A 21,117-nucleotide genomic window follows, 5' to 3' on the forward strand; every position below is an offset into this window, starting at 1 on the left:
ACAGGATGCTAGGAATAATTAGGAAAGGGATGGTAAATAAGACTAAGAATATTATAATGCCTCGGGGTTTTACTCCATGGTGCATCCTCATTGTGTTCAATTCTGACCACCGTATCTAAAAAAAGATAAAGCAGAAATATAAAAATTTCAAAGAGCAACCAAAATTATAAAGGGGATGGAACTCCTATATGAGGAAAGGCTGAAGAGGTTAGGGCTCTTCAGCTTGGAAAAGCAACAGCCAGTGGCGTAGCCAGGAGGCAATTTTTGGGTGGGCCAACAGGTTGGATGGGTGGGCACTAGAGTTGCCAACTTTTTTGAAAAAGAAAAAAAAACAGCAAACCTGATGCACCCATGCTCTGTCCCTACCCCACTCCCCATAACTTCAATCAGGGTTGCAGTGCAGGCTTCAGTGGCTGCAGGCCAATTTAGAGCTAAGGGAAGTACAATAGACTGCACTATTCAGTCCCACTGAGCCATGGTCCTCCAACACATATATGGTATTGAAGCCAAACACATTCTGCATCCAGAGAACCTCCTGGCCCTCCACCAACAATGGATACAGAGCACAGCAAGGACAATTCTCCATAAAACTCATCATATAAAGAAATTTTGTTTTCTAGTGTAATCTCAATTACAGACATATTATAAATTAACTTTAAAAAAAATCTATAAAACAAAAGTCACTCAGAACCTTGAGCAAATCTACCATGCCAACACTAACTTCCAAAAACAAAGATCCTACCTATGAAAAAGAAGTGCCTTAAATATTATAGTAGGGCCCTAAAATACAAATACATTTATCAGGAAAGCTGAACAAGCCAAATTACTACAGAATGCTACATGGAAACTTCATGCTAACAGAATACCTCAGTCACACACACAAGACACAAATGCCAAATACAGAATAAGTGACCACAAACTCTAGAAATATAAATTAAATGGAACCCCAAGAAACTAGACCTTGCATGTAGTACAACACCAGAGAAACAAGAAAGAAAGGCATTTGCTCCTGTGCAAAATATAAAGATGGCACATGCCAGGGATGGTGTTAGGGGATGCAACTAGGGCAATTGTGCTTGGTTCCTTGGCCAGAGAAAGCCTGCATGCTGGAAGCTGAAGGCGCAGCCTGGTAATGGACTTTGGGGTCCTTTCCTAGATTTCTTTCCTGGACCCCAGCCATGTTTACCATCAACTTTGGCAAGATGTATATTCCAAATCCAACATATTATATTCACAACATTGAAAATAAAATATTTTTTATACCTTTTTGTTGTCTGGTCATTTTTTCTCAAATCATATTGGTCCCAGTCTCTGGTTTCTGCTTCCCTCTGTCTTCTCTTAACTCACTTGCCAGGGTCTCCTATTTGACATTTCTTCTTTCTTCATGTCCATCATCCATCTCCCATCTCTGTTTTCCTATATTTCCTTGTTCATTATCTCCCCTGTGTTCATATCCCCTCATCCATCATCATTCCTCTGTGCACCTATGCACCCCATGCCCAGCATATCCCTTCTGCGTTCCTATTCTCTCCCTTGTCTGGTATCTCTCCCCCCCCCCCCCCCCCCCCCCCCCCCCGTGTCCATATACCCCCCTCTCCAGTGTCCAGCATTTTATCTCTATTCCATATCCCCGCCCCCCCCCCCCCCTTGGTCAGGCATTACCCCTCTGTGCCCATGTGCTATCCCCATACAGCATCTCACATTTGTGTCCCTGTCCCCATGCTCCCACCTAATGCCCATCATCTCCCTTCTGTATCTGTATACTTCCCTATGTCCCCTTTCTCCCTCCTCCACACCAATGTGTCCCTTTCCTCTCTGATCCCACCCCCCAACCAGCTTCTCTTCCTCTCTTTCCTTCCCCTTATGCATCTGGCTCTTTCTCCCTGCATCTCTCTCCCTTCCCTCTGCATATCCAGCATCTCTCTCCCTTTCATCCAGCCCCCCTACATGTTCAGCACCTCTTTCCCTTTCATCCAGCCCCCATACATGTCCAGCATCTCTCCCCTTCACTTCAACCCTCTGCATATCCAGCACTTCTCCCCTTTCCCTCCACCCCCCTGCATATCCAGCACCTTTCCCCTTCCTTCCACCCCCCATATATCCAAAACCTCTCCCTTCCCTCCAACCTCCCCTCTGCAAATCCAAAACCTCTCCCCTTCCCTCCAACCTCCCCTCTGCAAATCCAAAACCTCTCCCCTTCCTTCCAACCTCCCCTCTGCAAATCCCAAAACTTCTCTCCCTTCCCTCCAACCTCCCCTCTGCAAATTCCAAAATCTATCCCCTTCCTTCCAACCTCCCCTTTGCAAATCCCAAAACTTCTCTCCCTTCCCTCCAACCACCCCTCTGCAAATCCAAAACCTCTTCCCTTCCCTCCAAACTCCCCTCTGCAAATCCAAAATCTCTCCCCTTCCCTCCAAACTTCCCTCTGCAAATTCCAAAACCTCTCCCCTTCCTTCCTTCCTTCCTTCCTTCCATCCTCCCCTCTGCAAATTCCAAAACCTATCCCCTTCCTTCCAACCTCCCCTCTGCAAATCCAAAACCTCTTCCCTTCCCTCCAACCTCCCCTCTGCAAATCCCCAAACCTCTCTCCCTTCCCTCCAACCATCTGCCCCTGGCAAGTCCAGCACCCTGCTGTTCCCTCCCCTCCCTGCCTCCCCTTACTGGGCCAGCACGCAGCACCCCACTGACTTCCTCACCCTCTCCCACCCCTGCCGCAGCGCTTCATTTAATGTTGTCGGCGCTGCTGTTACAGTTTCCCACCCCCGCGGCGGCGCTTTACACTTTACCTAACAGCAACGCTACAGATGCAGCGCTGACGTCCGAGTCCGACGTCCTGCTCCGGGGCCTTCCGCGTCCCGCCTCCATAACAGGAAGTTACATCAGCGTGGAAGGTCCCGGAGCAGGACTTGGACGTCAGCGCTGCATCTGTAGCTGGCTGTTAGGTAAAGTGTAAAGCGCTGCCGCAGGGGTGGGAAACTGTAACAGCAGCGCCGACAACATTAAATGAAGCGCTGCGGCAGGGGCAGGAGACAGTCACGATAAGGATCTGCTTCTGGGCGGGCGGGCCTGAGGCTAAACTGGGTGGGCCTGGGCCCATCCAGGCCCACCCGTAGCTACGCCCCTGGCAACAGCTGAGGAGGAGATATGACTGAGGTCTACAAAATCCTGAGTGGTGTACAACAGGTAAAAGTGATCAGTTTTTCTCCAAAAGTACAGAGACTAGGGGACACTGAATGACGTTACATGGAAATACTTTTACAGCAAATAGAAGGAAATATGTTTTCACTCAAAGTACAGTTAATCTCTGGAATTTGTTGCAGGAGGATGTGGTAACTGGTTAGCGTATCTTGGTTTAGAAAAGGTTTGGACAAGTCCATAGTCTGCTATTGAGATAGACATGGGGCAAAGCCACTGCTTACCCTGGGATTGGTAGCAAGGAATGTTGCTACTATTTGGGTTTCTGCCAGGTATTTGTGACCTGTATTGGCCACTGTTGACAATAGGATACTGAGCTAGATGGATCATTGGTCTGACCCAGTATGGCTATTCTTATGTAATTTGCCCCACTTTAGCTTCCACAAACATCAGCGTCATAACTACCTATGCAGAGCAGTTTGTTAATCCTACTGTTGACATACATCCCTTTACAACTTTTTGGGTTGGTGGTATCCTACTGTTTATACATTGTTCTAACTAGACATTCTAACCATGTCTTAGAGAAATAGCCAGAGAGTAGAATCAGGTTTAATAGTTTTGCTAGTAAACATAGAAAATGACAGCAAATAGACTATATGTTCAATCCAGTGTGTCTGCCCATACCAATATGTAATCTCTATTATCCTTTCCTCCTCTTAGAGATTTATGCTTGTTTCATGCTTTCTAGTTCCCACCTCCTCCCCTGGAAGGCTGTTTCTTGCATCCACCATCCTTTCTGTGAAGAAGTAATTGCTTAGATTACTCCTGAGACCAACCCCTTTCACCTTTATCCTATATCCTTTGGTTCCAGAGCTTCCGTTCAATTGAGAGACCTGTCTGCCTCCCTTGTGTTTGTGCCGTGAAGGTATTTAAATACTTGTACCTCTATCATATCTCCCCTCTTCCTTCTTTCAAATTATACAGCTGGGGTTACCCATCAGCTGCTGGCACAGGTGTCATGCCTATTTGCAAAGACAAGACTATAGGTAAGGAATACAAAATAAGAACTTTTGCAGATGGTTTTGCTTACTCTTACTTAGCTTTCGAAGGTTGCCCTTCTTCCTCAGATCGGAGGAAGAAGGGCAACCTTCGAAAGCTAATCAAGAAATGTGTTAAGTTATGTCCAATAAAAAAGGTATCATCTTATTTTCTTTTCCATGTTTTATTTTGTTTGATTTCTATTGATTTCCAAGGAGAGAATCTGTGTCACTTCAAAATAAATTATTGGCTTTTATTTGGAGAGGGGGAAGTCCAAGGATTGCTTAGAAGCAAGGGTCCTGGTCTCTTAGGGACCCTGTACGTAACTGAATCATACCTTACATCTCTTTGCCCTTTGGTTTCACGCTTCTCAGAGAGATAGTGTTTTATTGCCTTTTCAGTCCAGGTATCCCAAACTTGTAAATCACTAACATAGTAATCATTTGAAATCTTATACCTAGCAGTCCACACAGGGCCCTGTTTGAAGGATGCTCTAGTTGAGTGAAAAGAAAGGAAGCTTGAAGGTGCCAAATATATAGCTATATCAAGCTGCCCAACTAAGAGCGGCAGTGGAATAGACCACTTCGACTCAGATTAAGCCTGGGATAGCTATGCAACAGGATTTGAGCTAGGTGTTTTACATAAGTGTTCCCATACTGGGACAGACTGAAGGTCCATCAAGCCCAGTATCCTGTTTCCAACAATGGGCAATCCAGGTCACATGTACCTGGCAAGATCCCAAAACAGTACAATACATTTTATGCTGGTTATCCTAGAAATAAGGAGTGGATTTTCCTAAGTCCATTTTAATAATGGCTTATAAACTTTTCTTTTAGGAAACTATCCAAACCTTTTAAAACCCCACTAAGCTAGCTGCTTTTACCACATTCTCTGGCAACAAATTCCAAAGTTTGTTTACACGTTGAGTGAAGAAATATTTTCTCTGATTCGTTTTAAATTTACTACTTTGTAGCTTCATTGCATGCCCTCTAGTCCTAGTATTTTTGGAAAGAGTAAACAAGTGATTCACGTCTACCTGTTCCACTCCACTCATTATTTCATATACCTCTATCATATCTCCCCTCAGCTGCCTTTTCTCCAAGCTGAAGAGCCCATGCCGTTTCAGCCTTTCCTCATAGGGAAGTCGTCCCATCCCCTTCCATCATTTTCATCCTCCTCCTCTGTACCTTATTTGAGATGCGGTGACTAGAATTGCAAACAGTATTCAAGGTGCGGTCGCACCATGGAGTGATACAAAGGCATTATAATATCCTCATTTTTATTTTCCATTCATTTCCTAATAATACCTAACATTCTATTGCTTTTTTTCCTGCTGCAGCAGCACACTGAACAGAGGGTTTCAAAGTATCATCAGTGATGACTCCTAGATCTTTTTCCTGGTCGGTGACTCCTAACATGGAACCTTGCATTACATAGCTATAGTTCTGTTTCTTTCCCACATGCATCACTTTACACTTGCTCACATTAAACATCATCTGCCATTTAAATGCCCAGTCTTGTAAGGTCGTCTCACAGTTTTTCACAGTCCTTTTGCAATTTAGCAACTTTGAATAACTTTGTATCATTGGCAAATTTAATTACCTCACTAGTTATTCCCATATCTAGATCATTTATAAATGTTAAAAAGCAGCGGTTCCAACACAGACCCCTGCAGAATCCCACTGTCCACCCTATATTGAGAATACTGACCATTTAACCCTACTCTGTTTTCTGTCCTTTAACCAGTTTTTAATCCACAATAGAACACTACCTCCTATCCCATGACTCTCCGTTCCTCTAGAGTTTTTCATGAGATACTTTGTCCAATGCCTTTTGAAAATCCAGATACATATCAACTGGCTCACCTTTATCCACATGTTTGCTGATACGTCTCCATTTATGGTTTATGCTATGTCATTTGGTAGTCTGTTTCTGGGTTCATCAACTGCAGATGTAAAGCCTTGGGTCTTTAAGGCCTGAGTGAATTTAGGCTTGCAGATCGTAGAGAAAATTTATGAGGAGGGTAAACTGGCCACATTTGCTACTCTCCAACAAGATCATCTACCCATCATTATGGCATATCTCCAGGTTGGTCAAACAATGAAAATAATGTGGTCAACAGTACATATCCAAACATACCAAGGAGACTGTAGTTGTTGCGAACAGTTTATTCCATAAAATATATTGACACGGCATCGTGTTTCAGGCAGGGTGCCTGCCTCAGGAGTCTATAAAATACAGATAAATAAATATTCAGACATGTATCATCAAATTCAAAAACATGTAAATAAAAAGCCACAAACAGGCCAACATAGGACAAACCTACTGAGTGTACAAATTAAAACTAATAAACCATGTATAAAAATACTACAGTATACATAATTTATAGATTACATATGAATATTATAAATATGAATAAAGATGACCAAAGATAAAATCAGAAAATAAATATTGATTAAACCAAGCCAACTAACCTTTATGTAAGTTAGAAGCCCAAGTGTGACAATGAAAGCTTCACAAGGATGCTAATAGAGTGGATACAGTCTATAGACAAAGGATAAATATCAATACTTTAAAGAAAACATTTATATACACATAGAGAGATAAGTCAATGAACAAATCACAAAAATATAGTAAGTAAAAATAATAGAGTAAGACATGCATTGTGTACCTTTCAACAATACAAGTGTCTCTACAGGGAGTTGTCAGGTAAAAGGAAATGTTTAAAAGAGTAGGGGTCAGATAATTAAAATGTATTATCACCACCTCCATCAACTGTATGTTTATGTTCCAATGCAATGTGCAGGGTGAAGATAAAGAAGGGGGGAATAAAGAAGCAAAACATGCCACTAGCTATCTTAAATGAGCAAACAGATACTAAGAAACCACATATCAAGTGAAAATAGTGGAGGACTGGCCTAGTGGTTAGGGTGGTGGACTTTGGTCCTGGGGAACTGAGGAAGTGAGTTTGATTCCCACTTCAGGCACAGGCAGCTCCTTGTGACTCTGGGCAAATCACTTAACCCTCCATTGCCCCAGGTACAGATAAGTACCTGTATACAATATGTAAGCCGCATTGAGCCTGCCATGAGTGGGAAAGCGCAGGGTACAAATGTAACATTAAAAAAAAATATGAAGTAGAATAAAATAGAGCTTCCAGGATTAGAAAAGTATATGAAAATTGGGAGCAAAAATAGTGAATAATGAAAAGGAATGAAGAAAGAAAAGCATATGTAGATCACATTGTAATATAGATATTTCAGCAGTATAATTGTGCTATAGCTGTAGGGCATGAAATATACATTTGGGCTTCTCTTACATAAAGGTTAGTTGACTTGGTTAAGTCAATATTTATATTCTGATTTTATCTTTGGTCATCTTTATTCATCTTTATTATATAATATCCATATGTAATCTACAAATATGTATACAGTACTATAATATTCTTGTTTTTGTATATTTATTTATTTATTGCATTTGTATCCCACATTTTCCCACCTATTTGCAGGCTCAATGTGGTTTCTTAGTTTTAATTTGTACACTCAGATTTGTGCTATGATGGTCCATATGTGGCTTATTTATATCTTTTTTCAATTTGATGATACATGTCTGAATATTTATATTTATCTGTATTTTATAGACTCCTGAGGCAGGCACTCTGGCCAAAATGTGGTGCCGTGTCAAGTCCATATATTTTATGGAATAAACTGTTTGCAACTACTACTGGTGTGTTTGGACGTGTCCTGTTGACTGCATTACTTCATTGTTTGACTTGTCTGTGTGCGTAGTGGTCCCAGCTACTCCACTTTGGTGGTTGATCCTCATATCTCCAGGTTGTACATTTTATGTTGCGTAGAGAAATTCACACTCAGTTGGATTGCCCATTAAAAGTTTGATTATCAATATTATATATATTCCTTAACAGACACTCCTTATTGTTCCTACATAGAGTGAATTGGCAATGTGATCTGGGCTGTGTATGTAATAAGCAGTGGGAATATATTGAGAATGGAGCTTCTAAATCCTCTTTTTTTTATGGGCCATGTACAAGAAAGTAATAGTGTTGTCAGTACTCCACTCCCACACATTTGGCTTATTCCTTTCCAGTCCTTTCATACTGATGCTAGAGGCAGTGAGGGGTGCAGGTAATTCTTCTTATGGGATAGAGAGCTATACAGTTTTGAATCTCTAGGATTCTAGGTGTGGCTCTACTGTGGGAACTGGAAGTATTCCTTTTCATATTAAAGTTACTGGTTTTAATTTGACACACTAACTTTTGGTAAAGCATTGGTTGAATGCAACCAAGCTTACCTTGGCCTCTTGGTAGAATTTTTTTTTAACTTTGTTTTTATTGATTTCAAAACGTATAACAGCTATGGCATCCTGCCAAGCTCAATCATAACAGAAAATTACCAAATCCCCCCTCCACCCCTTCTATCCCTAAATCTACTCCCAACATAGCCACCAGCCAAAGAATACCAGAATGCCAAAAGTGAAGTAGCTAATAGAGTCAACCAGGGAAAACCAAATCCAGTCCACTTAGCACCAATGTCCAAAAGCCTCCAGGTTAGATCGATGCAGTCTGGTACCAGGCAAAAAAAGGTTCCCACCACCTCCGAAAGACAGATAAGCACCCTGGCCTCGGTGCCATCATGTTACTGAGAAAATAGTTATCCCACAGAGTGCTCCGAAGTAGTGCCTTCTTTGGTAGTTCAGTTGATTTCCAGCATTTAGCCACCTCTCTGCAGTGAACAGCTAGACAGAGAAGAAGCACCCTCACTGCATCCAGAGGGAGAGAATCAGGGACCACATACAACAAAAACAGAGCAGGATCTGCAGCTGTAGGAATAGAAAAGATCCCCTGCAGGACCACCAGGCATGGTAATAAATGCCCAAACCCCCACAGCCCCTCCAGCAATTCCCTGACAACATAGAAATATAGCGTTAAAGGGTTGCAGGTGCCCTATACCATCTATACAAGGATTTGACTCCATTTTCCAGCATGTTAGCGGAAATAGAATACAAAACAGTTTGGTAAGCACCCTCCTACTCTCATGGTGACAGCACCCGGCCCAAATCATTTTCCCAGTGTCTAATATAACTAGGCTTCTCCAATTGACTTGGTTGAGACAAAAATTATAAAGAGAGGAAATCATCTTAGGCTAACTTAAGCACTTATTTAAAAAGTCTTCAAAGGGAATGGATGGTACTTGAAAAGTCCCCTTATAGGCTTCACTGGAGAGCAGATGCTGAAGTTCCAAATACATTAAAAAATCCTTGCTATCAATACCATTTGTATGTTACAGCTCCAAAAAAAGAGGACTAGGAGCCACCTTCCGGACATAGTTGACCCAAATGAGTCAGTCCTTTCTGTTTCCAAATCTGAAAAGTGTGCTTCAAGTTTTCGATAAGGGGAGCCAAAACAGAATGTGGAGTAAAATAGTAGATGACGGCAGAAAAGACCCGCACGGTCCATCCAGTCTGCCCAACAAGATAAACTCATGTGTATACCTTACCTTGATTTGTACCTGTCTTTTTCAGAGCACAGACCATATAAGTCTGCCCAGTACTATTCCCCGCCTCCCACCACCGGATCTGGCACCGACCGTATAAGTCTGCCCACCATTATCTTCGCCTCCCCACCACCAGCCCCTCTTCCCCCCCACCGGCTCCGCCACCCAATTTCGGCTAAGTTTCTGAGGATCCATTCCTTCTGCACAGGATTCCTTTATGTATATCCCACGCATGTTTGAATTCTGTTACCGTTTTCTTCTCCACCACCTCCTGCGGGAGGGCATTCCAAGCATCCACCACTCTCTCTGTGAAAAAATACGTAATAGTCCTCTGCCTTAAGCAATATGCAGTACCAATGGACCCAAATGACCAAAGAGTGTCGTATGTTCCGAAAGCTCCACCTCCCAGGGATCACCAAAAGGGTCCAGAAAAGCTGCAAGCAATTAGTTTGATCTAATGCAGCCCCCCTCCAAGCTATCATAGATCTAAGCTGCACAGCCCAGTAATAGCGATGCAGATCCAGGACACCCAAACCACCCTCACTAAAGCTCTACATTAAAATCTGCTTGGTTACCCTTGGTGGCCTTTTCTTCCATTTGTATTGAAAAAAATCTTATGCTGTAGATTACTAAGAACTCGCTTAGGTATGGGCACTGGAAGAGTTTGGCGCAAATACTGAAATTTAGGTAATAGCGTAATTTTGCAAACAGCTATTTGGCCCAGTCAAGTGTGAGTCAGACCATGCCACCAATTTAAAGCCAAAGAAAGCTCCTGGATCACAACTCCATAGTTATATTTATAAAGATTTGAATAGTCTAGGCAAATATTAACTCCCAAATACCGAATATAAGTTTTTTGCCCACCTAAATAGTAGGGATGTCTTCATAGAGTGCACTCTGTTCGGGTCCAAAGAGATATTAAGAATCTCCGATTTAGTTGCATTCATTTTAAAACCAGACAAGGCACTATATGCAGTGAGTGAGTGAATTATGAGAGGAAGAGATAACTCTGGGTCTGTAACAGATAACAAAATATCATGTGCAAAAAGAGATATTTTATATTCCTCCTGCCCAACACATAAACCCTTAATATCAGGAGTCTGTCAGATACATGTAGTTAGGGGCTGTACTGTCAACACAAACAACAAAGGTGACGGGGGCACCCCTGCTGGGTACTCCTTCCCAAAGGGAAAGACTTGGAGTAACCCTCATTCACCCTAATCTGAGCAGAAGGGGGAGGTATACAGGGCAGTAATCCAAGATTTAAAACAAGTCCCATGACATCTAATACTGCCTGCATAAAGGGCCACTCCACTCAGTTAAACGCCTGCTCGGCGTCGATGGATAATACAACCATTGGGGTCTTAGCATGTTGGGTATACTAGTTAAGCTGTACAGCCCACGGAACATTATCTCCGGTTGTATGCTAGGGGATAGATAAAACCACACTGCTCTTCATGAATAAGGTCAGGGATATGCTTGTTTAGCCATTTTGCAAGGACACCAGCTAATAGTTTGACATCCAAATTAAGGAGAGAAATCAGCCAGTATGAGCCACATTGCTTAGGGTCATGTCCAGGTTTGGGCAAAATGATAATTCCTGCCTCCAGATCCCCTTCAAGAACCCCATTGAAAACCTGGGCCAGCAAAGGCACCAGAATATCCCAGAAGGACTTGTAAAACTTTGCTGTAAGACCATCCAAGCCTGGAGATTTACCCCCAGTTTCAAGGATTTAATAGCATTAGTCAGCTCCTCAACCTGAATGTTTTGATCAAAAAAATTCCAGTTGAGCATCAGTGAGATGGGCAAGGGCTGTGCCCTCCAGATACTGCTGCATTGCACTCAGGGAGGCCTGTGTTTCAGAAGAATAAAGAGCCTCATAGCGCAAAACACAATTCCTCATCTCATCTGGAGTACAGTGCTCTTTACCATCCTCATCCCTAAGGAACACAATATTGGATTGCGCCTGGTGTTTCAGTTGGGAAGCCAGTAATTTACTGGCCCTTCCTCAAAGTACATCTGTCTGGTCTTGTTTATATTGAACACAACCTCATCTGCCCAAAGAACCATTTTATGATTCTATGTTTGTTTTTTAAATCGTAACTGACTAGGTGATGTAGAGGGGCATTTTCGACCGGGGACACCCATCTCTAAGGGCGGCACCGCGAAGGGGCGGAGCCAACAGTACTTTCGAAAAAGATGGCCATCCATCTTTTTTTTCGGTAATAAGGTTGGGGCCAGCCAAATCTCGACATAAATGGTGAGATCGCCAGGTTTCAGATGGCCGGCTTCGGTTTTCGCCCATAATGGAAATCGAAGCTGGCCATCTCAAAAATGAACAAATCCAAGGCATTTGGTCGTGGGAGGGGCCAGGATTGGTAGTGCACTGGTCCCCTTCACATGCCAGGGCACCTAGGAGGCACTACAGTGGACTTCGCAAATTGGTCCCAGGTGCATAGCTCCCTTACCTTGGGTGCTGAGCCCCCCCAAACCCACTACCCACATCTATACACCACTACCATAGACCTAAGTGGTGAAGGGGGCACCTACATGTGGGTACAGTGGGTTTCGGGTGAGTTTTGAAGGGCTCCATTTGTCCACCACAAGTGTAACAGGTAGGGGGGGATGGGCCTTGTTCCGCCTGCCTGAAGTCCACTGCACCCACTAAAACTGCTCCAGGGACCTGTATACTGCTACAATGGACCTGAGTATGACATTTGAGGCTGGCATAGAGGCTGGCAAAAAAAAGTTTTTAAAGTTGTTTTTTTTTTTTTTTTTTTTTTTTTTTTTAGGGTGGGAGGGGGTTAGTGACCACTGGGGGAGTCAGGGGAGGTGATCCCCGATTCCCTCCGGTGGTCAGTTCGGGCACTTTTTTGGGACTTGGACCTGAAAAAAAAAAGGGACCAAATAAAGTGGACCAAATTCTCGCCAGGGACGCCCTTCTTTTTTCCATTATCGGCCGAGGGCGCCTATCTCTTAAGCACACCTCTGTCCCACCTTCACTACCCTTCCGACACGCCCCCTTGGTTTGGCCGGCTCCGCGACGGGCTGCAGTTGAGACCGGCCAAAATCGGCTTTCGATTATCCCAATTTCGCCGGCCTTGAGAGATAGCTGTCCATCTTCCAATTTGTGTCAGAAGATGGCTGGCCTTCTCTTTCGAAAATAAGCTGAATAACCATCTAGGCAGCAGAAATCTGTTGTCTTATTTTTAGATTTCTTTCTTTCCTTTATATATATTTATCTGTTGGCTTGATTTGCGTATATAAATTGTAACCCATCTAGATTTGTGAATAATGTTGGCTATAAAGTATTGTAAATTTTATTTTTCATAATTTCTCCCAAAATAGGTTGGAGAATTTTGGCAGCCTGATGCAGTAGAACTGCTTAGAGAACTTCTTACAAAGAGATGTGTTGAAGTGAATGTGGAGGTAACCTTCACATGCTTAAGAAACTGTTTTTAACTTATCTGCTTTATTTTATGATTTTTTTAAATATTTATTTTAAAGAATTTTCAATATACAATAAATATGCAGAAAATAAGACAGCATAATAGATTTGGCACAAGGACCCAGCAAACAGATCAGAAATAAAAAGAATCCAATTGGTGAAAGATACAGCAAGTCACCAAATATTCAGAATTCTTGATATTTCTGTTGGTACATACTTTGTGGACCTAATATTAAAAAAAAGCTGAGCTTCTAAATTTGCGACCTATTTTCTGCCAAACTTAAAAGCCTAAGGGTCCTTTTACAAAGGCACGCTAGTGTTTTTAGCACGCACTAAAAGTAAGCGTGTCCTAAACGTTAGTCGCCCACAAATTTCTATGGGCATTGCTAGAGTTTAGCGAGCGCTAATGATTAGTGTACCCTAAAACCACTAACTCGCTTTTGTAAAAGGACTCCTAAGTTTAGAGGTGGAAATTCATTTTCAGTTAGGAATTTAAAAGTTAACTGTTACAAATTTGACTGTAGTTCACTTGCCTAAAAAATGATCTAGTTCTGAAAAGGAAAAAGCTACATTTTTTTCTCCTGCCCTAAATCTGCCCTTTTCCACCTACTTTTTATGCTTCCAAATTTAGGAGTGACATTTTGAGTATAAATGTATGCATTCAGCCTGAACTCACTTAGGAACATTAATCTTTTGAATATGAGGCCTTTCAGGGGCATGGCATTTAAGCACTTCACATGAGTAATAGGAGTATGCACAGGGAAAATTAGAATACAAACTACAACTTTAATCAAAGATGGAATATTTAACAGTGACTAACCATCTGTTTGAAATCAGTAGCAGAGCAGACTTTTTCATAGTTTGTTCCGTAACAGTGGGCTTAATTAACCGAATAGATAACAGAAAGGAAATCAAGTCTAGCTTTTCAGGAAAGCTGGCAAATTTAAAAATAAGGTAAAGAAAGTTTAAGTAGAGGCTGTGTGAAAGATGTATAATGTCAAATTGGATAACGGGTCGTTGCTGGATCTAGTGCTTATGAATGGAGGAAATGTTGCCAGTATCTGGGTGGGTGCCCACCTATGTAATAGTGATCATCACACGTTATGGTTTAATATAAGGGCAAACGCAGAGTGTAAATGCACAAAACTCTCAAAGTACTGTATTTAAGACATACTGATTTTATAAAATGAGGGAATATCTGAAGAAGGAGCTGTTGGCATGGAAAGTGTTGAGGCCTGCTTACGATTATCACACATTAGACAATTACCCACATTAGCCAAACCCCAACTAATTACTGCTAGAACACCCACGTTCTTGGTGTTTCCTTACACTAATAAAAACAAATAATACTTAAGTGAAATAAAAAGAAAAGTTTATTCTTGAAGCAAGTAAGTAGTAGCTCAAGCAGAGGATTAGAGCAAGTCTGAAATACAGAAAAGAAATGACCCCTTTGTCGCCAAGCCAGTTCAGTGCCTTGGGAACAAAGAAGCCCCTCGAACATAGAATGCTTTTATTTTTATACAATTTGAGTTAGTACATGTTATACAATAATCCAGAAACTAATTACCATCTTCGCACATCCTACTAACTACCAATCATCTACTTTCCAAATCCAGGACATCTGACTTTTATCCTATCAATTATCAGTTCACTAGTAAAAAAGGCCCGTTTCCGAAACCAATGAAACGGGCGCTAGCATATGGGTTTTTGTGTTTGTGTGTGTATGTGTCACAGAGTTATTTTGTGTGTGTGTGTGAGGGTGCGGTGTGTGTGCAGGTTGTTGATGATGGAGGTGGTGCGTCGGTGTGCGGTTGTTTCATTAGTTTGGCAGCCAGTCTCCAGCGATTCCTAGGCAGGGAAGGAGTACTCCTCCCCCTTCCTTGGTCGCTGTTTGCTGCTGGCTGGGTCACGGGTAATCCTTCCAGCTGGGCCGCAGCTTGTCCTGTTCGCCCACGTCCCAGATGGTGACGGGCACGTTGTTTTCCGGCTCCTCTGACTCTATGTCAAGCGATCCCAAATATAGTCTGTGCTATAGGCCCTCTGGCACTCTTCAGTACTGGCATTAGGCATTTAAAAGTTTCTCCCCCCACCCCCTCCCCCGGTCTATTTTTGCACATACCCACAGCAGGAATATTCTCTCGTTCCAGCGGTGGTTCTGTGCTCTCCGTGCTGCACAGATAATGAGCCATTCTGCTGGGGAATGCTCCTCCCTTATTGTCACGTAGTTTCCTCTGATTGGTCCATCTTACGTTGCCTAGTGTTGCCTGGGAACGGTGTTGTGATGGTCCTTTGTGTTTCAGAATGTTGAGGGTGTTTTTTCTGATTGGTCCGTCATGCGAGGGCGGGGCAGAGAGACATGGTCAGTGTTGTGGCTTCACCACCATGAATCCATGAACCCTTCAGTGAGTGACTGAGTGACTTCAGAACGTTGTCTTCAGAACGTTGAGGGTGAGTTTTATTATAGTAGATACCCCAATTCTTAGAATAGCACTTAAGCCACACCACCTGACTCTGAGTCAGTCATGCTGTCTTCATACTAGAAATTTCTCTCCCACTATACCTTGTCACAAATTCCAAACCCCCTTCTCATGCTAATTTCAACAGGTTTTTGGGTTTTTTAATCACATATTTATTTATTTACTTATTTTATTGATTTATTATTAAATTTATATCCCACATTTTCCCACTGATCGCAGGCTCAAAGTGGCTTACAAAGTCTGTAGTGCAAGCTACAGTACAAGAAAAACAATTATACAAATTGAAGAATAAGATGTAAAATAACAATTAAACATCAAAAGGCAAGTGATAATGACAGGTAATTATTGTCCTTGGATCTGAATTTTATAGTAATAGTTAATTCAAGTTAGGTTAGACCTGGGGAATAAGCCTTCTTAAACAATACTGATTTCAATAATTTTCGGAAATTTAGGTAGTTCTGGGTAGATTTTACTTGTTTTGGTAGAGCATTCCATAATTGAGTTCCTATATATATAAAGTTGATGGCGTAAATTGATTTGTACTTAAGGCAATTACAGTCTGGGAAGTGTAAGTTCAGATATGATCTTGAAGTACTGAATCTGTTTCTAGGTGGTAAGTCAATTAAAGATTAGGCTAGCCGCAGTATTTTGAGTTGTTTGTAATTTCTTTAGTAGTTGTTCCTTGCATCCTGCATATATAGCGTTGCAGTAGTCCATCTGACTTAAGACCATAGATTGTATCAGATTGCGGAAGACATCACGAGGAAAAAATGATTTTATTCGTTTGAGTCTCCACATTGAATAAAACATTTTCTTTATGGTGTTGGTTACTTGAGTCTCCAATGTTAGATGTCGATCAATTGTGATCCCTAGAAGTTTCAAGCTATCTGAGATTGGTAAAGAAAAGTGGTGGGATTGTATTTGTTATACTGTGATGACAGAATTAAACAATGGGTCTTTTCAGCATTTAATTTCTGGTGGAAAGAGTTAGCCCAATTGTTCATTGTGGACAGTCCAAGATTGACTTGTTTGGTAATTTCATCCAAATTCTTATTATATGGTATGTATATTGTTACAAACAAAAAAACACCACCACTGGCCTTTAAAAATGGAACACAGTTCTTTAATGAATGAGCCTTGACAAAAAGACCTGACACAGGCCGTGTTTCGGTGACTAGCACCTGCGTCAGGGGTCACAGTGATGACGTGGAAAACTTGGGGAATAACTCGAATATATTCCTCTACAATATATTATTCCTTACCCCACGTCTCATATAGTAAAGCTACAAAGCAACAAGGCACTTTCACTTTCTGTATCCAAGTGAAAGTGCCTTGTTGCTTTGTAGCTTTTACTGTATGAGACATGGGGTAAGGAATAATATATTGTAGAGGAATATATTCGAGTTATTCCCCAAGTTTTCCACGTCATCACTGTGACCCCTGACGCAGGTGCTAGTCACCAAAACACGGCCCGTGTTGGGTCTTTTTGTCAAGGCTCATTCATTAAAGAACTGTGTTCCATTTTTAAAGGCTCATGGTGCTGTTTTTTTGTATGGACTTTAGTTTGTACTTCGTTCCCTCTGTTTTGTTATATCCATGTATATTGTTACATCATCTGCGTAAATAAAAGGGTTTAAACCTAACCTGGATGGAGCATTGGCTAGTGGGGCCATCATTATGTTAATATGGGGGACAGTGGTGATCCCTGAGGGACTCTGCAAACTGCATTCCATGAAAAAGATAATGTTGAGTTCATTTTCACTCGATAGGATCTAATGACGACCAGGCATGGAGATGAATGTGGAAAGGTATCTTTTATTGAAAGCACCAGTAAAAAAAAAAAAAAAAACATTACTCAGGCTGTGTTTCGATGGATGCAGACACACCTGCATCAGGGGTCATGGATCGGGCTCTACAAAAAGCTGATGAATGTGCCTGGTGCGTAAAGTCAACAACAAATAATAAACTGCTCTACATGGGGTAAGTGGCTAGGCTTTTTGTCACAAAGTGATGTCCAGTGCCGCAGTGGTTGCCTACATCAACGGACAAAAGGGCACTTGGAGTGCAGCAGTTGCAACTGTTGCATCGAAAATGGATGGCTCTGCTAGTGAGCAGAGTTCACCTCCATCCAATCTTGGCAGTCCACATTGTAGGTATGGCCAGACTTTCTCAGTCTATTTCAGACCCAGGAAAATAGGAAATTTCAAGTTGAGGGCTTTCTACCCTTCTCATCAAGCAAATGTCTAAGCGGCTTACGTTCTAACCATAATGGAGGCAGAAGGGATGAGAATGGAAAGCTGCAAAAAACGGAAGAGGGAAGAAATACAATGTTAAATAGCAACTCAGTGGAGGGGAGCAAAAGGATTACTGCATGATCCAGGCCTACCACAGGCAAACCTCAACCTCACTTGTAAGTATTAAGAAAAAGAAATGTTTTCAAATCACTTAAATCTTAGGCAAGATGTTTTGAGACCTAAGTTGTTGCGGTATGTGATTCCAGGGACATGGGCAGGGGGAGATGAGTCTTACCCCTGAAAACCCAAGCTTTGATCTGATAGCGACTTGGCAAAATGCAAAGTGCTCCTGCTTTTTCAGTTCCTGCAAGGAGTCTGGATCAAAAGGGATTGATAACTCTTATCCTGTTGTGGCCTTGGATGAAGCTACTGTTATGTCTTTTCACCTTGGCTTCTGATAGAGTTTTCCGGAGAATACCAGGCATCCCTTTCAGGTAATTCTGATCACTTTGAACTGGCCTTGTTGTGGTACGTGGACTTGAGGCATCTTCTTAAGGAAGCCCTTGTTCACCTCTGAAGAGACAGTGGTCTGCTGACTCAGGGCCCAGTGATCATGGAAGATCCACACCCATTTTGGCTTATGGCCTGGCCACTGAGAGGTGTTAACTAACAAACAAAAGCTATTCAACCTTCCATCATTTCAACCCTTCTAAAGTCCCAGCAGTACTCCATTTCCATGGCTTATTTTTGCATGTTGAGAGTCTTTGAAAAATAGTGTTCGGATCGGTGCCTCTGCCCATGGCAAGCCCTGATCCTTTCTGTTCTGGAATTCCTACAGAGGGCTCTCAACAGGGAACTGTCCCTGAATTCTTTGAAGGTTCAGGTTGCAGCCCCCTCGTGTTTTTTTTTATTATTTTGTCAAATTTTCACATTTTAATCAAGCAGAATACTTGTACAGAAAAGTAAAGACTGGCTTAATGATATAATTTTACAAAGAGAAGAAAAAACTTAAAAGAATCAATATTCCTGCCAGTTATTAATCAAGTCCACTTTTTAGATGGAGATTCAGTGTTTTAAGATACAATAAAGGAATTTGCTTCGTCTGAGAGACCTAAGGAGATATCAGAAATAATTATAAAGAGAGCTATTTATTGGGTCCAACCAATAATCCTTTTAGATGTTAAAAAAAGCTGTAAGTTGGGGAGGATAAAAAAAAACATACTTAGTTGATTGGTATTTAATGACACATTTACAAGGATATGTCAAGAAAGTAGCACCCAACTGAATAACACCTGGCTTCATCAACAAAAATTGCTGACGTCAAAGTTTTATCTTTGTTTTTAAAGAAGAAGAGTTTCATTATGCAATCTTTATCGGGCTTCAAAGCAACAGTGGCAATCAAAGTTGATGCCTCTTCCATTTCATTATCTGAAAATTCCAATAATGCGGAAACATCTTGTTTTTGGTTGCCTTGATCTTGTTGATTCATCATTAATTTACTAGGCAAATAATAGACTTGTGAAAATGGTGAAATAATTCCTTCATTAACTCCCAATATTTCTTTAATATATTTTCTCAATATATCTCGTGGAATAACTGTAGATTGTTTAGGAAAGTTGAGAAATCGTAAATTATTACTCCTTGAAAATTTCTCAAGGGATTCAGTTTTTCTCCTCAAATAAGTCAAATCTTTAATAGTTATTTTGATAAGACCTTATCTGCTGAACTTTGTTTTCATATACCTTGCTTTGTTGAGTGAGTTTCCACCCTTAAATCAACTTCATTAGTTATTTGTTCTAATGCAGTTAGGTCTTGTGATAATTTCTGTATTTGTGGAGATAAAGCTTTACCTAGATCCACAATCAAAGTCCATAAACTATCCAGAGTTCATTGGGCTTAACAATAGATACAGGAGTCACTGTTACCTCAGATTTTCTAGTAGAAATGTCCTGCTCCATACTTGCAGCTTCAGTCTCCCGCACTGCATCAGATGTATTTGATGCTACTCCTTTTATCGGACTTCCTAGTTGTCCATTGATCCGAGTTCCCTCATCAGCTTGTATCCCCTCCTGTCGCTCTTCTCCCATACCAATTACTGGAAATGGGGCTGAGGACGCCGACAACGGGGAACTACTGCCGCAAGGTTGCAGGGGAGGGGCTCTCGTGTCGGGGCTGAGCGATAGGTCTAGCCGTGGGAATGCTCCGGGGTCTCCGTGCGCCTCAGAGTGAACCAGCGGACTGCCTTGCGACATTACTGAAATCCCTGCTCTCTGAAGACATGCCTGCAAAGGACCGACAGCTGAAGAAGGGTTTTGCCGCTGAGGAGCAGTGGAAGCGGGACGGCCTCTCTTCTTCGCCATCCCAAAACGCAAAGGATTCAGAGAGCTCACGGGTGAGTCAAACGCCAGCAATGGCCATCTTGAATCTATGCCCCCCCCCCCCCATCATGTTTAAGAAAGAAGTACAGGGAGTTTCCCTGGTGGCTCAAGTGGACATGGTGATGTTTCTGCCAGGAGTGAACATATTTGTCCAGTTCTTCATGAGATGATTTTCCAAGAGCTACTGAGCGGTGATGGTGTCCATCTGTCAAGGAAGGAACGGAGTATCTTCAGCAACAGATTGGCTAAAGTAGTAAAGAGGGCTTTAAACTAAAATTGATGGGTATGGGTAAAAAAGGCCACAAAGCCATAAATAACCCCAAGGAAGGTAGGACATCGAATGCCCCTATAGAAGAAGAGCCTTGTATACCGATGTCCGTAGTATGGGAAACAAACTTCTAGATCTAGAAGCTACAATGATGGAAGCAGACTTGGATTTAGTGTTGGTCACAGAGACGTGGTTCACAGAGAACCATGACTGGGATGTTGCTGTGCCTGACTATAATCTATTCAGGAAGGACAGAGTAGGAAAAAAGGGTGGAGTAGCGGCATTTATATGCTAAGAATGATATTAAATTGACAGAACTGCAGGACACGTGGGGTATGGAAGAAGCGCTGTGGGTTAAACTTGAAAAAGGGAAAGGAAACTGTATCTATATCGGAGTAATATACAGGTCACCCTCACAGTCGGAGGAAATGGACAAGGACTTAATTGAAGACATCCACAAGATAGCTAGGAAAGGGCAAGTACTACTTATAGGTGAGTTCAATATGCTGGATATTGATTGGGATGTCCCTGCTGCAGGGTCATCTAGAAGCAAAGAGATCTTGGATTCCCTACAGGAAGAAATGTTTCAGCAATGCGTAACGGAACCGACACAGGATGGAGCTGT

General features: G+C 42.0%; 1 protein-coding gene across 1 annotated transcript in view; it reads left to right on the forward strand.

Moving 5' to 3' along the window:
- Positions 1-21,117, forward strand: part of RNF17 (ring finger protein 17) — a 785,154-nt gene that overhangs the window by 614,573 nt on the left and 149,464 nt on the right. Inside the window, 1 exon segment of the mRNA XM_030200280.1 lies at positions 13,036-13,116. Coding sequence (XP_030056140.1) covers positions 13,036-13,116 — 81 coding nt within the window.

Source organism: Microcaecilia unicolor, chromosome 4 (assembly GCF_901765095.1).
Source record: "Microcaecilia unicolor chromosome 4, aMicUni1.1, whole genome shotgun sequence".
In the NCBI taxonomy this organism is placed as follows: domain Eukaryota; kingdom Metazoa; phylum Chordata; class Amphibia; order Gymnophiona; family Siphonopidae; genus Microcaecilia; species Microcaecilia unicolor.